Raw genomic sequence first — 22,048 nt, 5'->3', positions numbered from 1 at the left:
CAGAGACCCCAGGCTTGGGTCGGGCTCTCTTTGGGCATGGGCCCAGTGGGGGCTTCCCGAGAAACATTTTATAAATTGAATTATGTCATGTGGGCGTGTGACTTGATGTTTGTACTGCGATTTTGATAATACCAAGCTTTAAAACATATTGAGTTCATTTTTAACAACAACAACGAAAAAGTGGAGGTGATAGAAATGGTTGCAAATTCCTGGGGAGTAGGTATTGATAAAGAGGTCAAAGGCTCACAAAGGCACTCTTTTTAAAGCCTCTGTTTTAGTATACTCATGTAACTGTTTACCCAGATCAAAAATAGAACATACTAGCAACACGGAAGTGCCCCTTGTGCCCCTTTCGTGTCACTGTCCATCCAACCATGGTTAATACGTCTCCAGACTTCTAAAAGCATAGATTATCTTTGATTTCTTTTGAACTTGATACAAATGGAATCTCACGGAATATGCTCTTTTCTGTTTTTGTATTTTTTTTCTTTGTATTATGATTGTAAGATTTAAACACATTGTTCTTTTTATTGCTGCAAAATAGTTGATTATGTGATGATATTGCCATTTATCCATTCTGTGCATGAGCATTGGAGTGGTTACTGACTTTTGGTTAATAGTGTCACTATTAATATTCTAGCACATGTCTTTTGGTAAAAAAAATAAAATTACATATATATAGCATATATGTATACACACACACACATATATATATGCTTTTTTGGGGGGGTATATACTTAGTAGCAGAATATGAGAATCATAAGAATGTTCAGTCGGTAGATACTGCCAGACAGATTTCCAGAACAGTTGTACCAACTGATACTCCAGCCAGCAGTATATAAGAGTTTTGGTTGCACTGTATCTTTACCAACACTCGATGCTGTTTGTCAGCTTTTTCTTTATCCTTTAACTATGTGAAAGGAAAACAAAATCTTAGGACCCCAAACTCACGTTGCCAAAGGGAAAAGTTACGCTTGGAAACTGAGTCTTGTAAAAAGCTGCCTTTCCTTTTGTTACTAGACACATAGCTGCAAGAAAGAAGGCCTCATGTCTCCCAAGGGGCCCTCCCTCACCCTGACAATGTAAATTAACAGCTCTTCACAGGTACAAGACCACCGAAGACTAGAAATCACCCCCCCCACGCCCCCCCCACCCTAAGATAAGGTCATATTTGTCATCTTCCCCTACTGTATGTTTACTTTATCTTATGTAAAGTACAGATTTACTGAGTGCCAGACAAATACATAGTTGACTGTTCCCTCTACCCCACCTTTTTGCACAACATGTGATACCCTCCCTCTTTTTTTCCCTTTCCTCTTTGTTCCCCCTCTTGCCCCTTTTCTTCTTTAAATATTGAAGCCCTAAAAACCCTCCCTGGAAAAAGTGCAAGCCACATAGCCTACTGTGACTTGCATCTCTTTCCCAGGCATTTCCTCAACCTTGGCAAAATAAACCTCTAAACTGATTGAGACCTGTCTCAGATACTTTTTTGATTTCCAAATATATTTAACTATTGCAGTCACTGCTTCCATGGGTTAAGCTTCATACTTTAAGCGGGGTTTCTTTGTCTTTCTTTTGCATCCCTAAAAGATATAAAATCTTACATATTCTTTCTCTGCCTTCAGATAGACTGGTTTGGCTTTTGACAACAAACATTTAGGGGGGTACTAGGGAGCTTGAAGAGATGGCTAGCTCACAGTGTCTGCCATCAGGAGACACACAGCATGCATTTCTGGGCCAGATGGACAAATGCTCTTGAACCTACTGGTCAGGAGCAGGGAGCCTCACACAGGGTTGGAGGTTTCTTCCAATCTTCTAGTCTAATGGTTAGCCTTAGACCTTTCTGCTAGTTGAGAAGATTCTTTCTTTGAAGCATTTGTTCATACACAAGTAGCCTTATTTAGCGCTTCTTGACAAAATCGATGACTTAAGGAAAATACATTTGACTCTGAAATTTAATTCAACTGCTGAGCTGCCTGAGAATTTCCAGATATTTATTTCTAATTGCTCGGTGGCTTTAAAACAGTAACTAAAGGTGTACTGTAGGATGCCTGTCATATGAAAGGTCATTTCTTTCATGTGTCAAGAGTGTGTTGCAGGCATTCTGCAGACAGGATATTGTGTGCTGTAAGAGATTTTTTCAGAGACACCAATATTGCTCCTTTCCAGAAATTTGGAACTATCCGGGCAGATTTGATTGAACAGATGAGATTCAAACAGAGACTGAAAGTGATCCAGACACTGGAGGATACTACGAAACGCAACGTGGTAAGTCCTTTGAGAAGTAGCAGGCAGCCTTTGTTGTCTTCCTTCTTCACACTCCTGCTGGCTGTGAATTCTGCCTGACAGAACTGAAACCAATTTGAAAGGGGAAAATTAGGGATTTTTCCAGCATGACACTTTTTGAGTTTGTGAAATTCATTGTGCTTAATATTTTTATAGGTACGAACCATTGTGACAGAAACTTCCTTTACCATTGATGAGCTGGAAGAACTTTATGCTCTTTTCAAGGTGAGTTTCAAAGTAAATTTATGCCCATTCAGAAGAGTAAAGGAGTTCACCTTAATAATTCAGTTAGTTCTTGAATTTTCTGTTAAATAAAGGGATAATATAAATAGGAAGCTAGAGCTGAGAGTGCAAAACTCAAGTACTTAATATGAAAATAAACATTCTTATAACCAATTTAAGTTGATGTTTTAGTTCCCTTGCACTCCTTATAATATTCTAGTTGTTTACTTGAACCTAAAAAAAAGGTTATTGCTTCATAATACTTATTAAAAAGCAATGGTGATCAAGTTTAAATTCTGCTTGAATTCCTGCAAATTGTGATTTCCTGTGTTAAGCTGTAAAAACACCCTCGTGTAGTTAGAATAAAGTTGTTTAAATGCCCAAGGAAAAGTATAATTGGTTAAATTTCTGTGATTTTCCTTTTATAATTCCTCCTCTACCAATCTTGATTTTTTTTTTTTTTTTTTTGAGGCAGAGTCTATCTCTCACTCTGTTGCCCAAGGACAGCTGGGATTACAGGCACACACCACCACACCCAACTAACTTTTGTATTGTTCTTTTTTCTTTCTTTCTTTCTTTTTTTTTTTTTTTTAGTAGAGACAGGGTTTCACCATGTTGGTCAAGCTGGTCTTGAACTCCTGACCTCTGCCTCAACCTCCCAAAGTGCTGAGATTACAGGTGTGAGCCACCACACTTGGCCCCAATCTTGATTCTTAATAAGAAAGTAAAGTATTATGGTCATAAATAAAGCAAAGTACAATTTTTTCTTTCGGAAAAAAAATATTTTTGTCATAGGTATCATCAGCATCAGAGGTTAAAATGTGATAACAGAAAAAAAAGTTTAAAATATGCCTTTTATGCAGGTGCCAATTTCATCACAGTTTCTAATTACCGTCAGAACTAAATCTGGCTGTTTAGAGAATTGCAAAGATAGTACGGGAGGAAATAGAAACGAACATAAAAACCAGAGTTGAACACTGGTATTCTACTTCTTACAGTCAGAAAATGTGGTTGCTTAGGACTGCTCTTGCTGGTGTCGCCCACTGCCTGTTCGCCACTGGAGGGTACCACCGTTTTATTTATGTTGGTGTCACCAGTGCCTGGTAAAGTGCACTAGTACTAATACTAGAGTCTCTGCCTTCATAGGTGTTCCAAACATGTGTGTTGAATTAATAGATAAATTAGTGATCAGTTCTAAATATAACACAGTCCCTGCATTCTTCTGATGAGGAAACCGAAGCCCAGAAAGATGGAGGCACTCTGGATGTCCAGGCTGCTTGGTGGTACACTTGATGCAGCATTAGCATTATCAACAGAGTGGACAGCGGCGCTCCCGCCAGCCTGCCTCCAGCACTTGAGGGTGCAGTCTCTGTGGTGTGCCAGCTCATGAATATTTTATTCGTACATGTTAAGCACCTGTAGCTAATTGTTCCATGTAGTGTAAGTTGGAGATCCATAAGGCAGGAGAAAACGATGCAACTGAGATCAGGTTTTTAAGGGATGCTGAGGGCCAGAAGTCTTCACAGGGCATGGGGGCAGGGCCAGGATTTTTGTGGGGAGCTAAATGGAAGTGGAAGTAGCAGCTGGAGGCAGCAAGAGCCTGGACAGGTAAGAGAAAGGACTATGACAGCGTACAGAGGAGGCTGACTCAGGGAAAGCAAAAGGAGGAGGACCGGGGATGGCTGTACAGAAGTCCTGGATCTGGAAGTCATTGAAATCACATCTTTTTTTTTTTTTTTTTTTTTCTTCTTTGAGACGGAGTCTCGTTCTGTCGCCCAGGCTAGAGTGCAGTGGCACAATCTCGACTCACTGCAGCCTCTGCCTCCCGGTTTCAAGTGATTCTCCTGCCTCGGGCTCCTGAGTAACTGGCAGTACAGGTGCCTGCCACCACATCTGGCTAATTTTTGTATTTTTAGTAGAGACGGGATTTCACCATATTGGCCAGGCTGGTCTCGAACTCCTGACCTTGTGATCCGCCCGCCTTGGCCTCCCAAAGTGCTGGTATTACAGGGATGAGCCACCAAACTCGGCCGAAGCCACATCTTAACCTGGGCACTGCTGCGCTCTCTGGTCTGTGTACCTTCAGATAACAACTGTGTCATTTGAACCCTGAGAATATGCTGAGGAAAGCACTTTTCTTATACTCAAAACCCTCTCCTAACGGTGTGTTGACAACACAAGTTCCCCAGCTCTACTGAGGACCCAGAAGAACCTGAGACTCGGTTGGTGTCAGGGATGGGACAGAGTCTCTTCTACTAAAGAATCCAATATAAAACTTCAGTTATGGACACTTTATGGAATCATTGTAACACTTTAATTGGCTTTCATTCATTTTCTTAAACATTTATTGAGTCATCACTATGTGTTAGTCACCCTGCCAGACTTTTTATTACTTTAAAAAGCCAATTTCTAGAGCCAGGTACAGTAGCTCATGTCTGTAATCCCAGGTACTTGGGAGGCTGAGGTGGGAGGGAGGAGTGCTAGAGCCCAGGAGTTCTAGACCAGCCTGGGCAACATAGCAAGACCCATCACTAAAAAAAATATATTTTTTACATTAGCCAGGCATGGTGGCACACATTTGTAGCACAGAGGCTGGCTGACTTAGGAGGATCGCTTGAGCCCAGGAGGTCGAGACTGCAGTGAGCCAGGATCACACTGCTGCACTCCAGCCTGGGCAACAGAGTGAGACCCTGTCCTTAAATTTTTTTTAAGAAAGCCCATTTCTGAGTATTTTTTTGGAGATACAAAGGATTGATGCAGTCCTCCTCCCAAGGAGCTGACTACACAGGCTTTTGGGTAGAACTTGAGGAGAAAAGGTTAAAGAATGCACCCTAAGGCAGATATCATGGAAAATGTGGTTCAGGGGCCCTTTGCCCTGATTTCTCTTGAACTCTTTCCAAATTAGCCCTTCTATTTCAGTCTCTGGGCCCATAGTCCCCAAATGATGGTCTGTGGGTTCTCACCAAGGAACAAGGGAGATGATCTGAAGGGCATGTTTTATCTTAATGGTTGTGAGCAACATGAAAGTGCCTGCACTCATGTTCAGGCCAGGTTCAGAGCAACTTGGGATGCTTAGTTAGGAGGAAATGCTTTGGGTAACCTTTGTCAACCGATGTAGTTCAGGTTAAGGGGTTCTTTCCCGGAGTATATCACCAACACCATGCTGCCCACAGAGAGGCTGCTGGGCTCCACTAATGCTCATTCAGAGTACAGCTTAACCCAGCAGGCCACTCTGACCTCAGCATCTGCCTTCCTGCCTCTAACACACACTGCCTCCACCCTGCAGCCAGGAATGCAGTCCCAGGAATGCAGTCCCAAAGCCCTGCGGAACTTTGACACAGTTTCCTTTATTCTCTCAAGGTCGCCTTGCAAAAAACCTGACTGGTTCTCCTCATCACCTCTCCTTCCTCCTTTCTTCCCTACTCCCACTCCTCTTTTTAGCTTTTTCACTACAATTCCCAATAAACAATTGTGAAAAGACATTGATCTTCTCTGCTCCTTTTCTAAGGGAGAGCAAAATAGAAATACAACATACTCACAATTGACTCTCCTCTTTTTCAGAACCCCTACGGAAAAGAGAAAGATTTTCAAAAGTGCTTTTTTTTTCCTTCTTTTTATTATTATTTTTTTAAGACAGGGTCTCTGTCATCCAGGCTACAGTGCAGTGGCACTATCCCGGATCACTGCAGACTTGACCTCATGGGCTCAAGCTATCCTCCCACCTCAGCCTCCCAAGTAGCTGGGACTACAGGCATGTGCCACCATGCCCAGCTACTTTTTAAACTTTTTTTTTTTTTGTAGAGACAGGGTCTCAGTATGTTGCCCAGGCTGTTCTCAAATTCCTGGGCTCAAGCGATCCTCCCCCGGCCTCCCACAGTGCTGGGATTATAGGAATGAGCCACTGCACCCGGCCAAAGGTGTTTGTTTTTTTTTTTTCTATTACCATATTTATTCATGCTTATAGTGAAATATTCAGGCAATACAATAAGGAAAAAGTAAAAACAAAGTCCTCCTTTTTGTGCTCCTCCTTTCTCCCCCACCTGCCACCCAGAGTTAACTATAAATGCTGTGTGGGTTGAGGGCGTTCTTTCAGAACTTTCTAGTGCATACTTTTTTGTGTGGTCTTCCTAAAAGGAGTGGATATTTCTACCAGAGTCACCATGACCTCATGAATAAAGAGGCTGCCTTTTTTCCAAGGGCAGCAACAGGAAGCCCTTTGCTGGGTCCGGATCTCTCTTCTGCTCGCCGGAGTGGTTCCTATGCTGATAGTTTTTCTAGAGCTATTTACAGAGGTGTGAAATTGGATGACCATACACTTGTAGGTTGAATACTGTGTGACTGTGATCTTATTTATGTGATTTTGGTGAGCAGGGAAGCAGGGGGTTATGTATGATACATGGGACATTACAGCGGGCATTAGGAAACCCAAAATCTCATCATGATTCTGCTTTAACTAACTGGGTGGTTGACCTCATGTGAGCCACATAAAGTCTGGACTTTACTATTGTCACCTAGAAAACAAGGTGGTCACATTACCTAAATTCCTGTCTTTTTCAAGTAGCATTCTATTTAAGCTAAAAAATTTCTTTCTCTTTATGGGAGTTAGTTCTAAAATGTATGCGAGTGTGTAAGAGGGAAGAGAATGTGGTGGGGGGGAGTTCCCTTTCTTTCTTCACCTACACCCAGTCATTGCAGACCTTCCAGGTGTAAATTGCAGAAATGGTTGGTGTGGAGGCGGTGAAGGGCTGGTCAAGTGGAGGCATGTGTAGAACTAAGAGACCGAGGGGGCCCTGAGGCTACAGCCCTGCCCCAGGGGATGCACACAGATTGACTTAAAGCCCTTTCCAAACTGGAGGACGGCCTTTTCTTTCTGGTATTTGCTGCAAAAGAAGATCCCCAGTGATCATCCATTCTTTTTCAGGCAGAACATCTCACCAGCTGCTACTGGGGCGGGAGCAGCAACGCGCTGGACCGGCATGACCCCAGCCTGCCCTACCTCGAACAGTATCGCATTGACTTCGAGCAGTTCAAGGGGATGTTTGCTCTTCTCTTTCCTTGGGCATGTGGAACTCACTCTGACGTTCTGGCCTCCCGCTTGTTCCAGTTATTAGATGAAAATGGAGACTCTTTGATTAACTTCCGGGAGTTTGTCTCTGGGCTAAGTAAGGACGCGGTACTATTGCATGAGTTGGGATGGGATAATGGAGCTGTGCCCAGTGTCGCCCATGCTGCCCTCAGGGCTACAGAAGCACAAGGGGAAGTTTGCAAACTGATTATAAAATGTGTTTTTCACGAACATCGTATATGGATAAATTGTTGCCTCTACATCAGACAGCCCTCAACACTAGTTAAAAATACATTATTAGAGAAGTCACAAGACAATGAAATGTCAACATAATCACTGAAACCACAGACTGAGATAGTTTTACAAGAGACAAATGTTTGGGTTGGTGGATTACTTTTATTTGACAAAAAAAAACCCAGAATATTTTATTGAATATATTATATGTAATTGCATAAAACATCTATTTCATAATAAATTTTATATGTAATTTCATAGTTTCATAAAGCATTATGAAATGTTTTTAATAAAGTAGCACCACAGCAGCCCTGCAGCCTAAATGGAAGTCTTTTCTCTCCCTTTTGCTGGGAGGAGGGACCTTCCAGCAGGAGCAGGCCCAGCCTCACCCCACACCTCACCACAGCATGAGGGCAGCTACCCGTCAGCTCCCTGTCTGGCTTGCTCACTGCCCTACATATGACTGCCTTTTTGGACTCTTGTTCCTTTTATAACTGGGCACAAAAGCTGCATGGTAGTGGAGCCTGGCCCACCTGACGTAAGGTTGAGAGTATAGCAGGCATTATGCCAGAATGAGGTAAGAACAATTTTTTTAAAATTCTAATTGTGCTACTCTATGACCTTGGGCCATATGCTTTAAAAAGAAGTACCCAAGGAAGGAGAAAATGTCAGGCATAGAGCCAGCATTTCTAAAGAACATCTTTAATCTGTAAGAGTTATATCTAGAAGACGTAAAGGCCAGAGGAAGCTGATGGTTTTTTATTAAAAAGGGAAGGGATGTAGGTAAGGTTCTATAATGTTAAAACAAAAATTGTGTAAAGCGCTCATCTATACGCCTAAAAGAGGAGATGTGGGAGAACTCAACGTATTTAGAGTGCAGATACTGTTGTGATACTTTAGAACTTTTATTATATTAATCCAAACAGCAGCTCTTAGGTGTAATAATGATAGTGATAACTGACATTTATACAGCATTTATTCCATGCCTGGCACTACCCTAATGCTTTTTATGTGCACAATTCATGTGCATTTAATTTGTCTAAGGGCATGCAACTATAAAGTTTGTTTGATACCAAGTACCCAAGAGGCACAGTTTGTGCTGTTACTCTTATGCTTCATTACCTACCTGCTTGCTACTATTATCTCCATATTTAGCTAAAGAAATAGATGCTCAGAAAAGTTAAAGTAACTTGTTGGAACATTAATTTTTAGCAAACCAGTAAATATCTGTTATTGAACTGAATTGAGAGGCACAGCTAATACATGCTGGACCCAGGATTCAGCCAAGGGCTATCTGTCCTGAAAGCTTATCCTTTTCTCACTACTCTGTACTGAGGATAATAAAAGGGCATTTTTTAGGAAGAAGGAGGCAGTATTAATTTTTAATTACACAAGTGATATATAAGTACAGTGTGCTTTTCTAAAAAATGGCACAAATCAGATAATGCTAAAGACCTCTTCGACCCTATGCTAATTTTTTTTACTTCCAAGGTAATTACTGATTGTCATATAGGTATCCATCAAAAGAGATATTAAAAAAAAATGCCTTTGGGCAAAAATAAAGAGGAGAAAAAAGAGACAGGTTCTACATGTAGAAAGTGACAGAAATAAACACAAATATTTAATTTACTTAAATTTAGTCAACTCCAGTAAGGAGAATACTTTTTAAAATCTTCGAGAAGGAAAAAGCGGCTTGAAGTCCAGCATAGAGAAAACATTGGAAAAGAATATTTAGACTTCAAAATGCAGTTGAGTTCCTGGGCAAAGTAAACTATACCCCAGATTAGTGGGAGAACTCTCAGATGTGATTGCAGAGCTGTTGCCAGTTACTTTGGTCAGTTATAGTTATGGAGATGGGCAAGTCAAGGAGAAATTAGAAATTCTGTCTGTGTTTAAAGGAACTAAAGAATGGGCCGGGCCCTGTGGCTCATACCTGTAATCCCAGCACTTCAGGAGGCCGAGGTGGGCGGATCACTTGAGGTCAGGAGTTCAAGACCGTCCTGGCCAGCATGGTGAAACCCTGTCTCTACTGAAAATACAAAAATTAGTCAGGCGTGGTGGCAGGTCCCTATAATCCCAGCTACTCAGGAGGCTGAGGCGCGAGAATCACTTGAACCTGGGAGGCAGAGGTTGCAGTGAGCAGACATCGTGCCACAGCACTCCAGCCTAGACAACAGAGTAAGACACCATCTCAAAAAAAAAAAAAGAAAAACTAAAAAATGAATTCTGAAAAACATGTATCAGTAATTTTATATCAATCCCTGGAGAGATCCCTCTAGAAATTACTGAACAGATAGATGGTCCTTGTGGAATTAGAAATGAGGGGTTTCAGGCCAAGGCGGGCGGATCACGATGTCAGGAGATCGAGACCATCCTGGCTAACACGGTGAAACCCGTCTCTACTAAAAATACAAAAAATTAGCTGGGCGTACTGGCAGGCACCTGTAGTCCCAACTAATTGGGAGGCTGAGGCAGGAGAATTGCTTGAACCCGGAAGGTGGAGGTTGCAGTGAGCCAAGATCGTGCCACTGCACTCCAGCCTGGGCGACAGAGCAAGACTCCCATCTCAAACAAACAAACAAAAAAGAAATGAGTTTCTGTCAGAAGTCATAAATTAGCTGTATCTCTTTTTCCAACAGTGTGGCTAAAACTTAGAGTCTATAAACATAGCATAATGAGTTGTGATGCAGCGGGTCATTGGATAAATAATTCATTATCAATGGGAAAGGTGAAAGTATATGGAAATTGGTGATTGTGTAACTGGCTGAACACTGCACCCAAAAGTGGGATGGGTAATAAGTTCATTTCAACTGAGAGAGCATTCACTAGTACTGTTGGGCCCAGTATTTGTGCTTGCATCCTTATTTGCACGATAGAGTTAACCATCAAAACTAAATGAAACAATTCAAGTAAAGTTCCTAGAAGAGTGTCTGGCTAAAAAAATGTCGGTTATGATTGTCACTATGATTGTTACTCATTCTCCTCTACCACACTCAGCAGACACCTCGAACCATGAAGGCAGAGAACACTTACTTACTGAATGGGTGGGGCCACATGAAGGCAGAAGAGAGAGCCAATATGTTAGGTGACCAAAGTAGGTTTTTAAAAATTATGATAGCCAGAAATTGTAACTGAACTCAGGTTTGGCTGTTCACCGCTCAAAAAACAAACTCAGGAGATGAGAGTTTTTTGGGTGGGAGGAAAAGCAGGTTTATTCTGAGAGCCAGTAAATTGCAAAAATGGCAGACTAGCATCCTAAACTACCATCTTAAGTCAGTACAGATTTTAGGCTCTTTTTGTGTTAAGGGCAGGGGAATAAGAAGCAGTTGGGATCAAGAGGTGACAGACAGCACAGACATCTGGGCATCTGCAGGGGTCCGAGAAGGTTGAGAACTTCTTTGTCTTCAGTCAGATTATAATGTTACTATGAATCTTTAACAAAACAGTTTTTTGCATACTTCTTCAGTTTCAGAGTTAATTTTTAAAAACTACATGATTGCTATTTTTGCATATTATCTTAGTGCTCTAAAATTATCCTAGCCTACATGCAGGTAAAGGTCCCTTAAACAAAACTTGAATTAGTTATGTTCTTTTGCTGTTTCACTGTTGCAAAATGATTGGCAGAAAGAAAAATTTTGGTAAGGATAAATATAAGTTCTACATTTAAAGAAATAATTGTTAAAGAACTAGCTAGGATGTCTGCATGTAGTATAATAATAGTTTCCTACATGGAATCTAGAGTCAGACAAATCGATGTTCAAATCCTGGACCTGTCACTTACTTATGACCTTGAACAAATTACCTAACCTCAATAAGCCCAATTTTTCTTATCTGTAAAATAGGAGTAATAATTGTGCCCATTTTATAGAATTGTTATGAGATATAAGTGGGATTAAACATATGAAGTAATTGGCACAGGGCTTAACACAGAGTGGATGGTTAATGTCTGTCATTATTTTCACGATTAGTTTTATTAATCATGCAAACATCTGGGGGTTTAGTTAACCATGTGATCATTAAGAGTGTGAACAGCTGAATTCACACTTAGGCTATACTAATGGAAGAGTCAGGAACAGTTCCCCTATTTCCTGGAGTGGCCAAGAGGCTTCTGAACTCATTCCAGAGGGATATTGATTGAGAAATTAACACATAAGGTAGATGTGGATCATAATAGGGAAGGATATACATATCACATCAGATGAGAAAATTGGAAAAATGGGAGAGATCTAATCTGAGAAGATAAAGTTGCCTCAAAAAGATAAGCTTAACAAAGACAGGACAGCTGTTCTTAAAATCTGAAGGATTGTTGTGTGGAAGAGATGAGACACCCATTCTGTTTGGCTTTAAAGAGTGGGATAAGAGAAAGAGGAGTAGTTCTAAACCATTTTTGAGTCATGGGCTCTTTGAGATCTGATAAAGACTATGGACATTTTCTTTCCCCAAAGTAACATATGCACATAAATACAATTTTGCATTTTGAGGGGTTCATGGACTTCATAAAGTTGAGACTACAGGTTTTAAGGGTCATTAGACTAAAAATTACAGAAGAACTTTCAGTATTTAAAGAATACAGCTTGGAATTGAATGCCTCTGGTTGTACTGAGTTCCCCATCTTTGAGAATGTTTCAGCAGATGCTGGAGTCCTGTCTCACAGGGGTGTGTGAGAGGAGATCCTACATTAAGTGGAAGGTCGGACAAGATAACCCCTAAGGTCCCTTCCAACCCAGATTCTATGATTCCTATTTTCTTCTTTTTCTAAATCTCATTTATCTTTAGGCGCTCTGAGAATATATATTTACAAAGGATTTTCTGGTTCTAACAATAAATATGGACTTTGAGGGGAAAAGCAACAGAATTCTTCTGATTGAAGCTATGGTGATATAATGACAGATAGGTTCAGATAAATTAAGGAAATACTTAGGAGCTCCAAAACAATTAAAAAGGATTTCTGGAATGAGTAATTTGAAGTGATACCAAACACATCTTGAAATTATTTCTGAACTCTTAATAGTTATTTAAGATGTTGTGGCCCAATCACATGCCCTTTCTCATTGCTAAAGCTAGTTTGTTAGGTGCCAGGCACTCTTCTAGGTGCTTTATATGTTTTAACACTTTTAGTTCTGACATTTCATGGAGTCCTGACATCAAGATCACTGGTAGAATCTTCTAGTATCATCTCACCTTACAGAGGGGAAACCGAGGTACAGAGAGTTTAACTCTCCCAAGAGTACATAGTACATGCAGAGGATTTGAAACCAACCATCCTGGTTCCTGAGCTCTTAACCCAAATAGGTCCTGGCCAGGCCTTTCACCATGCCGTGTCTTGGTTGCAATGTGTATGAAGTAGACTTTTTCAGGGAATACTAGACCTGGAGATTACTAGCACATGTGACGCATTTCACGTTGGTACTTATGTGACTTCTAGGTGCTGCATGCCATGGGGATCTCACAGAGAAGCTCAAACTCCTGTACAAAATGCACGTCTTGCCTGGTGAGTGAGCTACATGGAGCAGTACATGTGTCTGTAACCATGACCTGGCTTGAAGTCTCTTTTTTAGGTGTAACCTGATTATCCTCTTTTTGCTATACACAGTCATTCATGAGTCACTAAGAACTAACGGAACCATGACAATTTCTATAAGTTCTTGAATCAGCATGCACTTGATTGTATGGTCGTTTGCCTGTGTGAAGAGTGAGTTGTGATAACAGAAAAGAGCAGGCAGGCATCTGCAAGAGAAAGAATAAATAGCACTTGGTAACACCTGGGATACAAGCATTGTGAGAGAGAAAAGGAACGTAGGAACATTGACAGGAACAAGTGGGGAAAACGGTGAGGTTTTGAGTTCAATTTTAAACAAGGTTGGTACCAGCTGGGATCTATCTAGCAAATACTTTTAAAAATGAGATGAAATTGGCACTAACAGTAGAGGTAGGATAAAACTAGATTTGGGAATTCTCTTTATAGCATACAGTTTCCTAAAATTTTGTTGATAAAGCGTTATTCCATACAACTTGGAAAATTCTCCATTCCACAGAAAATATGAAGGAACACTTTGGTGTGGGGTTGTTAAAAGGGAAGATGGAGTTAGAAAGGGAGTGACCCCTTCCACTAAGGTTTAGAGACAGTAGCCACTCAAGGCCCCCCAGTGATGTGACAACTAAGGTTTAGAGGCAGTAGGCACTCAACGCCCCATCCCACCTTTGTAACTTTAGCTTTTCATCCCCACTTATGTCATTTCATTTAATAATTAAGCATACTTTCACTGGTTCATGGCCCTACCAATATGAGAATTATGTTTCCTCCCCTCCCTAGAGCCATCCTCTGATCAAGATGAGCCAGATTCTGCTTTTGAAGCAACTCAGTACTTCTTTGAAGATATCACCCCAGAGTGTACACATGGTAAGTGACTTTTCTCACCAAAGATACTATATTTTCTACGGAGCCCTCCGTTATTGGAAAAAGACTTTCCTCCAAAGCTAGTCAATCAAAGACGTATGTAAATATGGTTGCCTAATTGGTTACTTTCCTTTCCAATTTTTGAGATTAGGCAACTATTGGGCAGCAGGTACCTCGGCCCACTGAAGGAACCGTGTACATTATTTCCCAGTAGATTAGGACACTTGTGTCCTGTAGAGCTATATACTCTGCTGCCCTCTCTCTGCTAGGATCAGCCTCATTAATAATATTATCCTGTTAGGCAGCCATCCAGAATTGGAACTAGGTTTTCTGTCAGAAAGCATTCTCTTATATCTGTGTTTGCTCTGTAGCAGAAGTTAGCAAACTATGGGCCGGGGGCCAAATCCAGCCCACCACCTAGTTTTTACAGCCTGTGAACTAAGAATGGTTTTTTACATTTTTAAATGGTTTTTAAAAATCAAAAGTAAAATATTTTTGCCACATGAAAAGTATATGAAATAGAAACTTCAGTGCCTATAAATAGTTTTGTTGGAAGACAGCCAAGCTCATTTATGTATGTATTGCCTATGGCTGTTTTCATGCTGCAGAATTGAGTGGCTAAAACAGAGACAGTATGACCTACAAAGCTTAAAGTATTCACTGTCTGGTCCTTTACAGAAGACGCATGCTGAACCCTGCTCTCTGTGGACGATAGGTCTACAAAGATGTGATTCAACTCATATATGTCTCCAAATTTATATGTTAAGTCATATACTGTTTTGTCTTACATTAACCTAGCATTGTCTTTTGGCTTGCTACTGTAGTAAGTTACTCACCTTCTAATTCATCATTAGGTCAACTTTATCAACTCACCTAAGTCCAAAAGTAAATGTAGGTTTCTCCTGGGTTCTTTTACCTCTTAAGTTTTGCCATCCCCAGATAAGCACAACATAGACCTGCTTTTAGACTGTAAGCACCAAAGTGATTTTTGTAGAGGGAGTAAGCCAGGCTCAGTCTTATGACTGGCAGTACAAGTTGAGAGTAGGAGCTTTGGACAGAACACTAGCTATGTATATTGTTATCTAGGTGAGTGTAGGGAGGTTCCTATGTGAGCCTCAGTTTCCTTGCGTGGGGAATGCAGATGACAGCTGTCATATTGGGTGTAATTAGGACCTAGTAAGATAATGTAATAAGACTTTTTGCATAGCGCCTTAGTGTATCGTATGTAGTCTTAATATTATATATTGAAAGTAATGGCAAAAACCGCAATTACTTTTCACCAACCTAATATCATTAGCAGTCACATTCTGGCTACAAAATATTCAGCGCACATTTCTTAGTAGACATTCATCTCAGAAAGGGAGTCTCTTGTTTTAGAAATGCTTCAGGAATGGTCACATGCCAATAGCATGTAATATCATTGAAAGATGCTTTTTGAAGAAGGTTTTCCAATGCCAAAAGTACTGTTGCTTTGTGTGAAAATGTTTAAGATACAGGTAAAATAAGTAAGCCAAAGCTGTCTTAAAATCTTACCGTATAAAGATAACTAATAACTAACCTTGAAATATTTCAATTTTTTGTTCAAAGTATACACAAATTTTTTATATATATATATATAAAAAACTGGAATCAAACTACCTATACAGTTTTGTATCCTGCTTTTTTTTTTACTTAAAATCCAGTGAGAATATTACTTTGTCATTAAAATTTCTTTGAAAACGTGGTTTTTAGATGGCTATATAGTATCCACTGCATGGACTTACCATACATTAAATATTTTTTAAATATCTACTTGTTTCCTACATCATTTACAACATTGAGAGGGGAGGAATTTCCTAATGATATATAGTACACTTTCCTCACTGTATCTTAAAAGCTGCTGAGATTACTTTGACCCATAGTACAGTGAAGGCCACATATCTGGCTGACCAGCCAGCTTTGGGTGGTTGAAGAAATGCTGGAATGCACCCTAATAGCCGACAAAGTGCATGGGAAACTGAGGGCATTGTACACCTCCCTGTTTTGAAGTTCCTGTGTGCCCTGTAATGTCTTGTTTTAAGAAGACAAAACAGTTATAAGTGGGTTCCTTAAAAGTCACATTTTTGAAGTACCAAATTATAAATCTGAAGTAGTTTTATAGCATATAACATTTTAGCAAAAAAAATTTTTTCTCTCTTCTACCAACATAGATTTTAATTTCCTTGAAAGAGTGAGTTACTGATCTTTTGCAGGGTCTGGCAAAAAAATCAGTCTCATATATGCAAAGTTAAATGATAATGTAGAAAAGACAGGAGAGAAATCAACATTCATGGGGGCAAGCACTACCATTTCTTAAGTGCTGAAGTCTATGGGGCATTATCCCATTAATTTTTTTTTCGAGATGGAGTTTTGCTCTAGTTGCCCAGGCTGGAGTGCAGTGGCACCAACTCGGCCCACTGCAACCTCTGCCTCCTGGGTTTAAGTAATTCTCCTGCCTCAGTTTCCCGAGTAGCTGGGATTACAGGCACATGCTACCACATCCGGCTAATTTTTGTATTTTTAGTAGAAACAGGGTTTTACCATGTTGGCCAGGATGGTCTCGAACCCCTGACCTCAAGTGATCTGCCCACCTCAGCCTTCCAAAGTGTTGGGATTACAGGATGAGCCACAGTGGTTGGCCCTCCATTAATTTTTTATTGTACACTGAACCCAAGCTGTGAGAAAGAATTCTGCAGAGGTCCTTTATCTGGAGATAGTGTTGTCAGATAATGGGACATGTAGTAATATTTGAATCTCAGATATAAAATAATTTTCTTAATATAAGTATATCCCCTCTAATGACAGGGTTACACTTATCCCCGAAAAAAATTTGTTGTTTATCTGAAATCTAAATTTAACTGAATGTTTTGTTTTGTTTTGGGGAGTTTTTTGTTTGTTTGTTTGCTAAATCAGGCAACCCTACCTAGAGAGTCTTCTATTTTCCACTGCAAATGCTAATTCCATGGCCATATTATATAACATTCTACTTTTTTCTTCTGAACTATTTCTTGGTAGTTGTTGGACTGGATAGCAGAAGCAAACAGGGTGCAGATGATGGCTTCGTTACAGTGAGCCTAAAGCCGGACAAAGGTACGGATGTTCTCTTCTATATGTTTACCTTCTTGCTGGTTGTACACTTGTTTTTTGGCCTGTAAGCACTGACTTCTTGACATTTGGGTTGTAGGGAAGAGAGCAAATTCCCAAGAAAATCGTAATTATTTGAGACTGTGGACTCCAGAAAATAAATCTAAGTCAAAGAATGCAAAGGATTTACCCAAATTAAATCAGGTAAGTGCTTAAAGTTCAAATCATTCACTTCAAACCTGGTCGCTCTTTTTTCTATGACTGAAAAGTCATCCATAAATGTGGACTCAATGCCCCTCAAAAATAATAACTTTGGGGCAGTTAATTAGTATCTGTTTGGACCTATTTTGTGCATATGTATTTATGCATCAAAAATATGCTCCATTGCAAGAGAATGACTTCCTCAGAGGAAATGTGAACCACAACATATTCCATTTTGAGAGTAAACGCATCTTATTCCAATCATTAAAAATACCGTCAGATACTCAAAAGACAAGCACATGCCGTTTTCAGATCACTGTGCTTAGCTATAAAGGCGTCTGCACATTTTCCTTAAAACCTGGTGAAATGAGGAAGAAAAAAACAATATAAATAATTATAGGCTGAAAATGCTAAGTTTTGTAATCAAAGAACAGAAATCATCTGGGTGGAGACTGAAAGCATTAAAGCATTACTTCTGTCAGGGGAGATGGGGCATGTGTCGTGGGAGGAGGGATTGGAGCTTACCTTAGAAAAATTGAGGTGCATGCTAAAGTGTGTAGACGTGAAAAGAGATGAGTCTCAGATTTCCTTAAGATGTTTCAAAAGGAAAAAGAGAACAAGAAAAAAGTTACTGAGACAAATGTATGACATAGTCCTCCTTGACTCTAGGTGAGCTGTACATGGATGTTTACTTTTTCATTCCGACTTTCATAGATCTTTGAAATTTTTCAAATTAAAAAAATGGGAAAATAAACTGGGTGTGGTGGCTCACGCCTGTAATTCCAGCACTTTGGGAGGCCAAGGCAGGAGGATCACTTAGCCCAGGAGTACAAGACCAGCCTGGGTAAAATGGCGAAACCCTATCTCTACAAAAAATGCAAAGATTAGCGGAGCATAGGCTGAGGTGGGAGGATCACGTGAGCCCAGGAGGTTGAAGCTGCAGTGAACCGTGATTGCACCACTGTACTCCAGCCTGGGCGACAAAGAGAGACCCTGTCTCAAAAAGAAATAAAAATTAAAAATACAAATGGAAACATCAATAAGAGACTTTAAACATGTCCATCCAGCCTAGGCGGAGGACTTTCTAGGAATCTTTAGGCATTCCCATTTAAATGGCTTTTCAGTCCACTTCAGTCCTGCCTCTCTACTCCCTGAAGATTTCACATTGTGTTTTTCCAAATCCTTTTTCAGGGGCAGTTCATTGAACTGTGTAAGACAATGTATAACATGTTCAGCGAAGACCCCAATGAGCAGGAGCTGTACCATGCCACGGCAGCTGTGACCAGCCTCCTGCTGGAGATTGGCGAGGTCGGCAAGCTGTTCGTGGCCCAGCCTGCAAAGGAAGGCGGGAGCGGAGGCAGTGGGCCGTCCTGCCACCAGGGCATCCCAGGCGTGCTCTTCCCCAAGAAGGGGCCGGGCCAGCCTTACGTGGTAGAGTCTGTTGAGCCCCTGCCAGCCAGCCTGGCCCCCGACAGCGAGGAACACTCCCTGGGAGGACAGATGGAGGACATCAAACTGGAGGACTCCTCGCCCCGGGACAACGGGGCCTGCTCCTCCATGCTGATCTCTGACGATGACACCAAGGACGACAGCTCCATGTCCTCGTACTCGGTGCTGAGTGCCGGCTCCCACGAGGAGGACAAGCTGCACTGCGAGGACATCGGAGAGGACACGGTCCTGGTGCGGAGCGGCCAGGGCACAGCGGCACTGCCCCGGAGCACCAGCCTGGACCGGGACTGGGCCATCACCTTCGAGCAATTCCTGGCCTCCCTCTTAACTGAGCCTGCCCTGGTCAAGTACTTTGACAAGCCCGTGTGCATGATGGCCAGGATTACCAGTGCAAAAAACATCCGGATGATGGGCAAGCCCCTCACCTCGGCCAGTGACTATGAAATCTCTGCCATGTCCGGCTGACACGGGCGCCTTCCTGGGGGAGTGGGAGGACAGGGAGGGGAGGGACTTTTTTATGTTCTTCTGTGTTTTTTTTTTTTCTTTCTTTCTTTTAAATTAAATATTTATTAGTACCTGGCTTGAAGCCTAGTGTTTTCATAATGTAATACAATGAAAACTGTTGGAGAAATATTTAAACACCTCAATGTAGGTACAGTACACTCTTGTTTCGGGGAGGGGATTTACCAGAATACAGTTTATTTAGTGAATTCTAAAAAACAAAAAGATGAATCTGTCAGTGATATGTGTGTATTATAACTTATTAATCTTGCTGTTGAGCTGTATACATGGTTTAAAAAATAGTACCATTTAATGCTAAGTAAGGCAGCAGTCATTTGTGTATTCAGGCTTTTAAAATAAAATTAGAGCTATAAGGAAAATGAAAAGCCACAAATACAAGACTGTTCTTAAATGGAAGGCATCGTCAGCGAGGGTAAATCCTACACCACTTTAGGAAGTATTAAAAATATTTTTAAGATAGAAATATATTTCATAAAAGTCCTCTATTCAAAATCATATTCCACAGATGTTCCCCTTCAAAGGGAAAACATTTGGGGTTCTAAACAGTTATGAAAGTAAGTGATTTTTACATGATTTCAGAATAACACTTGTATTTGATCAATTTAGACAGATACCAGACCAATTTTGCATTTAAGAAATTGTTCTGATTATTTACATCAACTCATTGGAATTCAGTGAAAAGTAACAGTCTTTTGTCACAGAGAATCTGAAAGTAGCAGCAAAGACAGAGGGCTCACGACAGGTTTTGGCTTTTGCTTTGCTTTTCTTTTTGAAAGAGTAAAAGTACTGATGCTTCTGATACTGGATGGTTAGCTTCTTACTGGAAAAAGAAAGCATAAGTAAAACAGTCAACTTTACCATTTCCGTATTCTCCATAGATTGAAGAAATTTATACCACATATCGCATATGACCATCTTTCCATTAAATCAATGTAGAGATAATGTAAACTGAAAAAAATCTGCAAGATAATGTACCTGAATGTTTTAAAAACAGAACTTGTCACTTTATATAAAAGAATAGTATGCTCTATTTCCTGAATGGATGTGGAAATGAAAACTAGCGCACCTGCACTTTGAATTATTGCTTCTTTTTTATTACTGTTATGATTTTGCTTTTTACAGATGTTGGACGATTTTTTCTTCCGATTGTTGAATTTGTAATCATGGTCTCATTTCCTTTGCTTCTTTGGAATGTTCCTTTCAACACATTCCTTTATTTTATTATACATTGTGTCCCTGTTTTAGCTATTGCTGCTGTTTTTTATTCTGTTTACAGGATGATTTTTAAACTGTCAAATGAAGTAGTGCTAACCTCAGATAGGCTAAATGTGAACAAATAAAATACATCAAATACTCAGATACAGCTTTTTTTCTTTGTGTTTGAGTTCCTACCTAAGGCAATAACATTATTCTTTTGACAACTTTTGCAGGGGAAATTGTATTTGGCAACCATTTTGATTAAATAAATTTTGTAGGCAAACATATAGAGACAAATACAATTTGTAGTATATCAATGACTATATTTAAAATAAGGAATATAATTGTTATTAGTTATCTAACTTAAAATGCTTATCCCTAATGATCAGTGATATTGAGCTTTTTAAAATATACTTGTTGGTTGCATGTCTGTCTTCAAAACCACAATGAGATACCATCTCACACCAGTCAAAATGGCTATCATTAAAAAGTCAAAAAAGAACAGATGTTGACAAGGTTGCAAAGAAAACAACACAAATACACTGTTGGTGGGAGTGTACATTAGTTCAACCATTGTAAAAAGCAATGTGGCAATTTTTGAAAGAGCTAAAAACAACTAGCATTCGACCCAGCAATGCCATTACTGGAAATATACCCAAAGCAGTATAAATCATTCTGCTATAAGGACACATGCACATGAATGTTCATTACAGCAGTGTTCACAATGGCAAAGACATGGAATCAGTCTAAATGCCCATCAATGACAAATTGAATAAAGAAAATGTGGTACATACACACCACAGAATACTATGCAGCCGTAAAAAACAAGATCATGTATTTTATGGGAACATGGATGGAGCTGGAGGCCATTATCCTTAGCAAACTAATGCAGGAACAGAAAACCAAATACCGCATGTTCTCACTTGTAAGTGGGAGCTAAGTGATGAGAACACATGGACACAGAGAAGGGAACAACACACACTGAGGCCTCCTTGATGGTGGAGGGTGGAGGATGGGTGGAGGGAGAGGAGCAGAAAGAGATAACTATTGGTTAATAGGCTTAGTACCTGGGTGACAAAATAATCTGTACAACAAACCCTCATGACACTAGTTTACCTATATAACAAACCTTCACATGTACCGCTCAACCTAAAATAAAAGTTAACAAAAAAACAAATACTCATTCCACATAAGTAATAACAGTGAAAATTCCTCTGTTTAATCCTTAATAGCATGCTATAATGCTATTTGGTTTAATCAAGTAGCTAGTCATTTATTGGACTCTGATTGTTACACATGACTCGATGTGTTTTTACCTTTGAGGTCTTAAATATAAATATGCCTCAAGAAATAACTGCAAAATCTAATACTCT

General features: G+C 40.2%; 1 protein-coding gene across 1 annotated transcript in view; it reads left to right on the top strand.

Moving 5' to 3' along the window:
• TBC1D9 (TBC1 domain family member 9) overlaps positions 1–20,835 on the top strand; it is a 137,450-nt gene extending 116,615 nt beyond the window's left edge. Inside the window, exons 14-21 of the mRNA XM_005555968.4 lie at positions 2,170–2,268; positions 2,443–2,511; positions 7,430–7,670; positions 13,233–13,298; positions 14,121–14,207; positions 17,238–17,312; positions 17,407–17,510; positions 18,699–20,835. Of these exons, the coding sequence (XP_005556025.1) occupies positions 2,170–2,268; positions 2,443–2,511; positions 7,430–7,670; positions 13,233–13,298; positions 14,121–14,207; positions 17,238–17,312; positions 17,407–17,510; positions 18,699–19,421 (1,464 nt within the window). The 3' untranslated portion in view covers positions 19,422–20,835. The remainder of the gene's footprint in view (positions 1–2,169; positions 2,269–2,442; positions 2,512–7,429; positions 7,671–13,232; positions 13,299–14,120; positions 14,208–17,237; positions 17,313–17,406; positions 17,511–18,698) is intronic.
• Positions 20,836–22,048: the final 1,213 nt, after the last annotated feature.

This window comes from Macaca fascicularis, chromosome 5 (assembly GCF_037993035.2).
Source record: "Macaca fascicularis isolate 582-1 chromosome 5, T2T-MFA8v1.1".
NCBI lineage: Eukaryota > Metazoa > Chordata > Mammalia > Primates > Cercopithecidae > Macaca > Macaca fascicularis.
The sequence above is the reverse complement of the archived record's forward strand: the minus strand, read 5'-3'. Positions and strand labels throughout refer to the sequence as shown.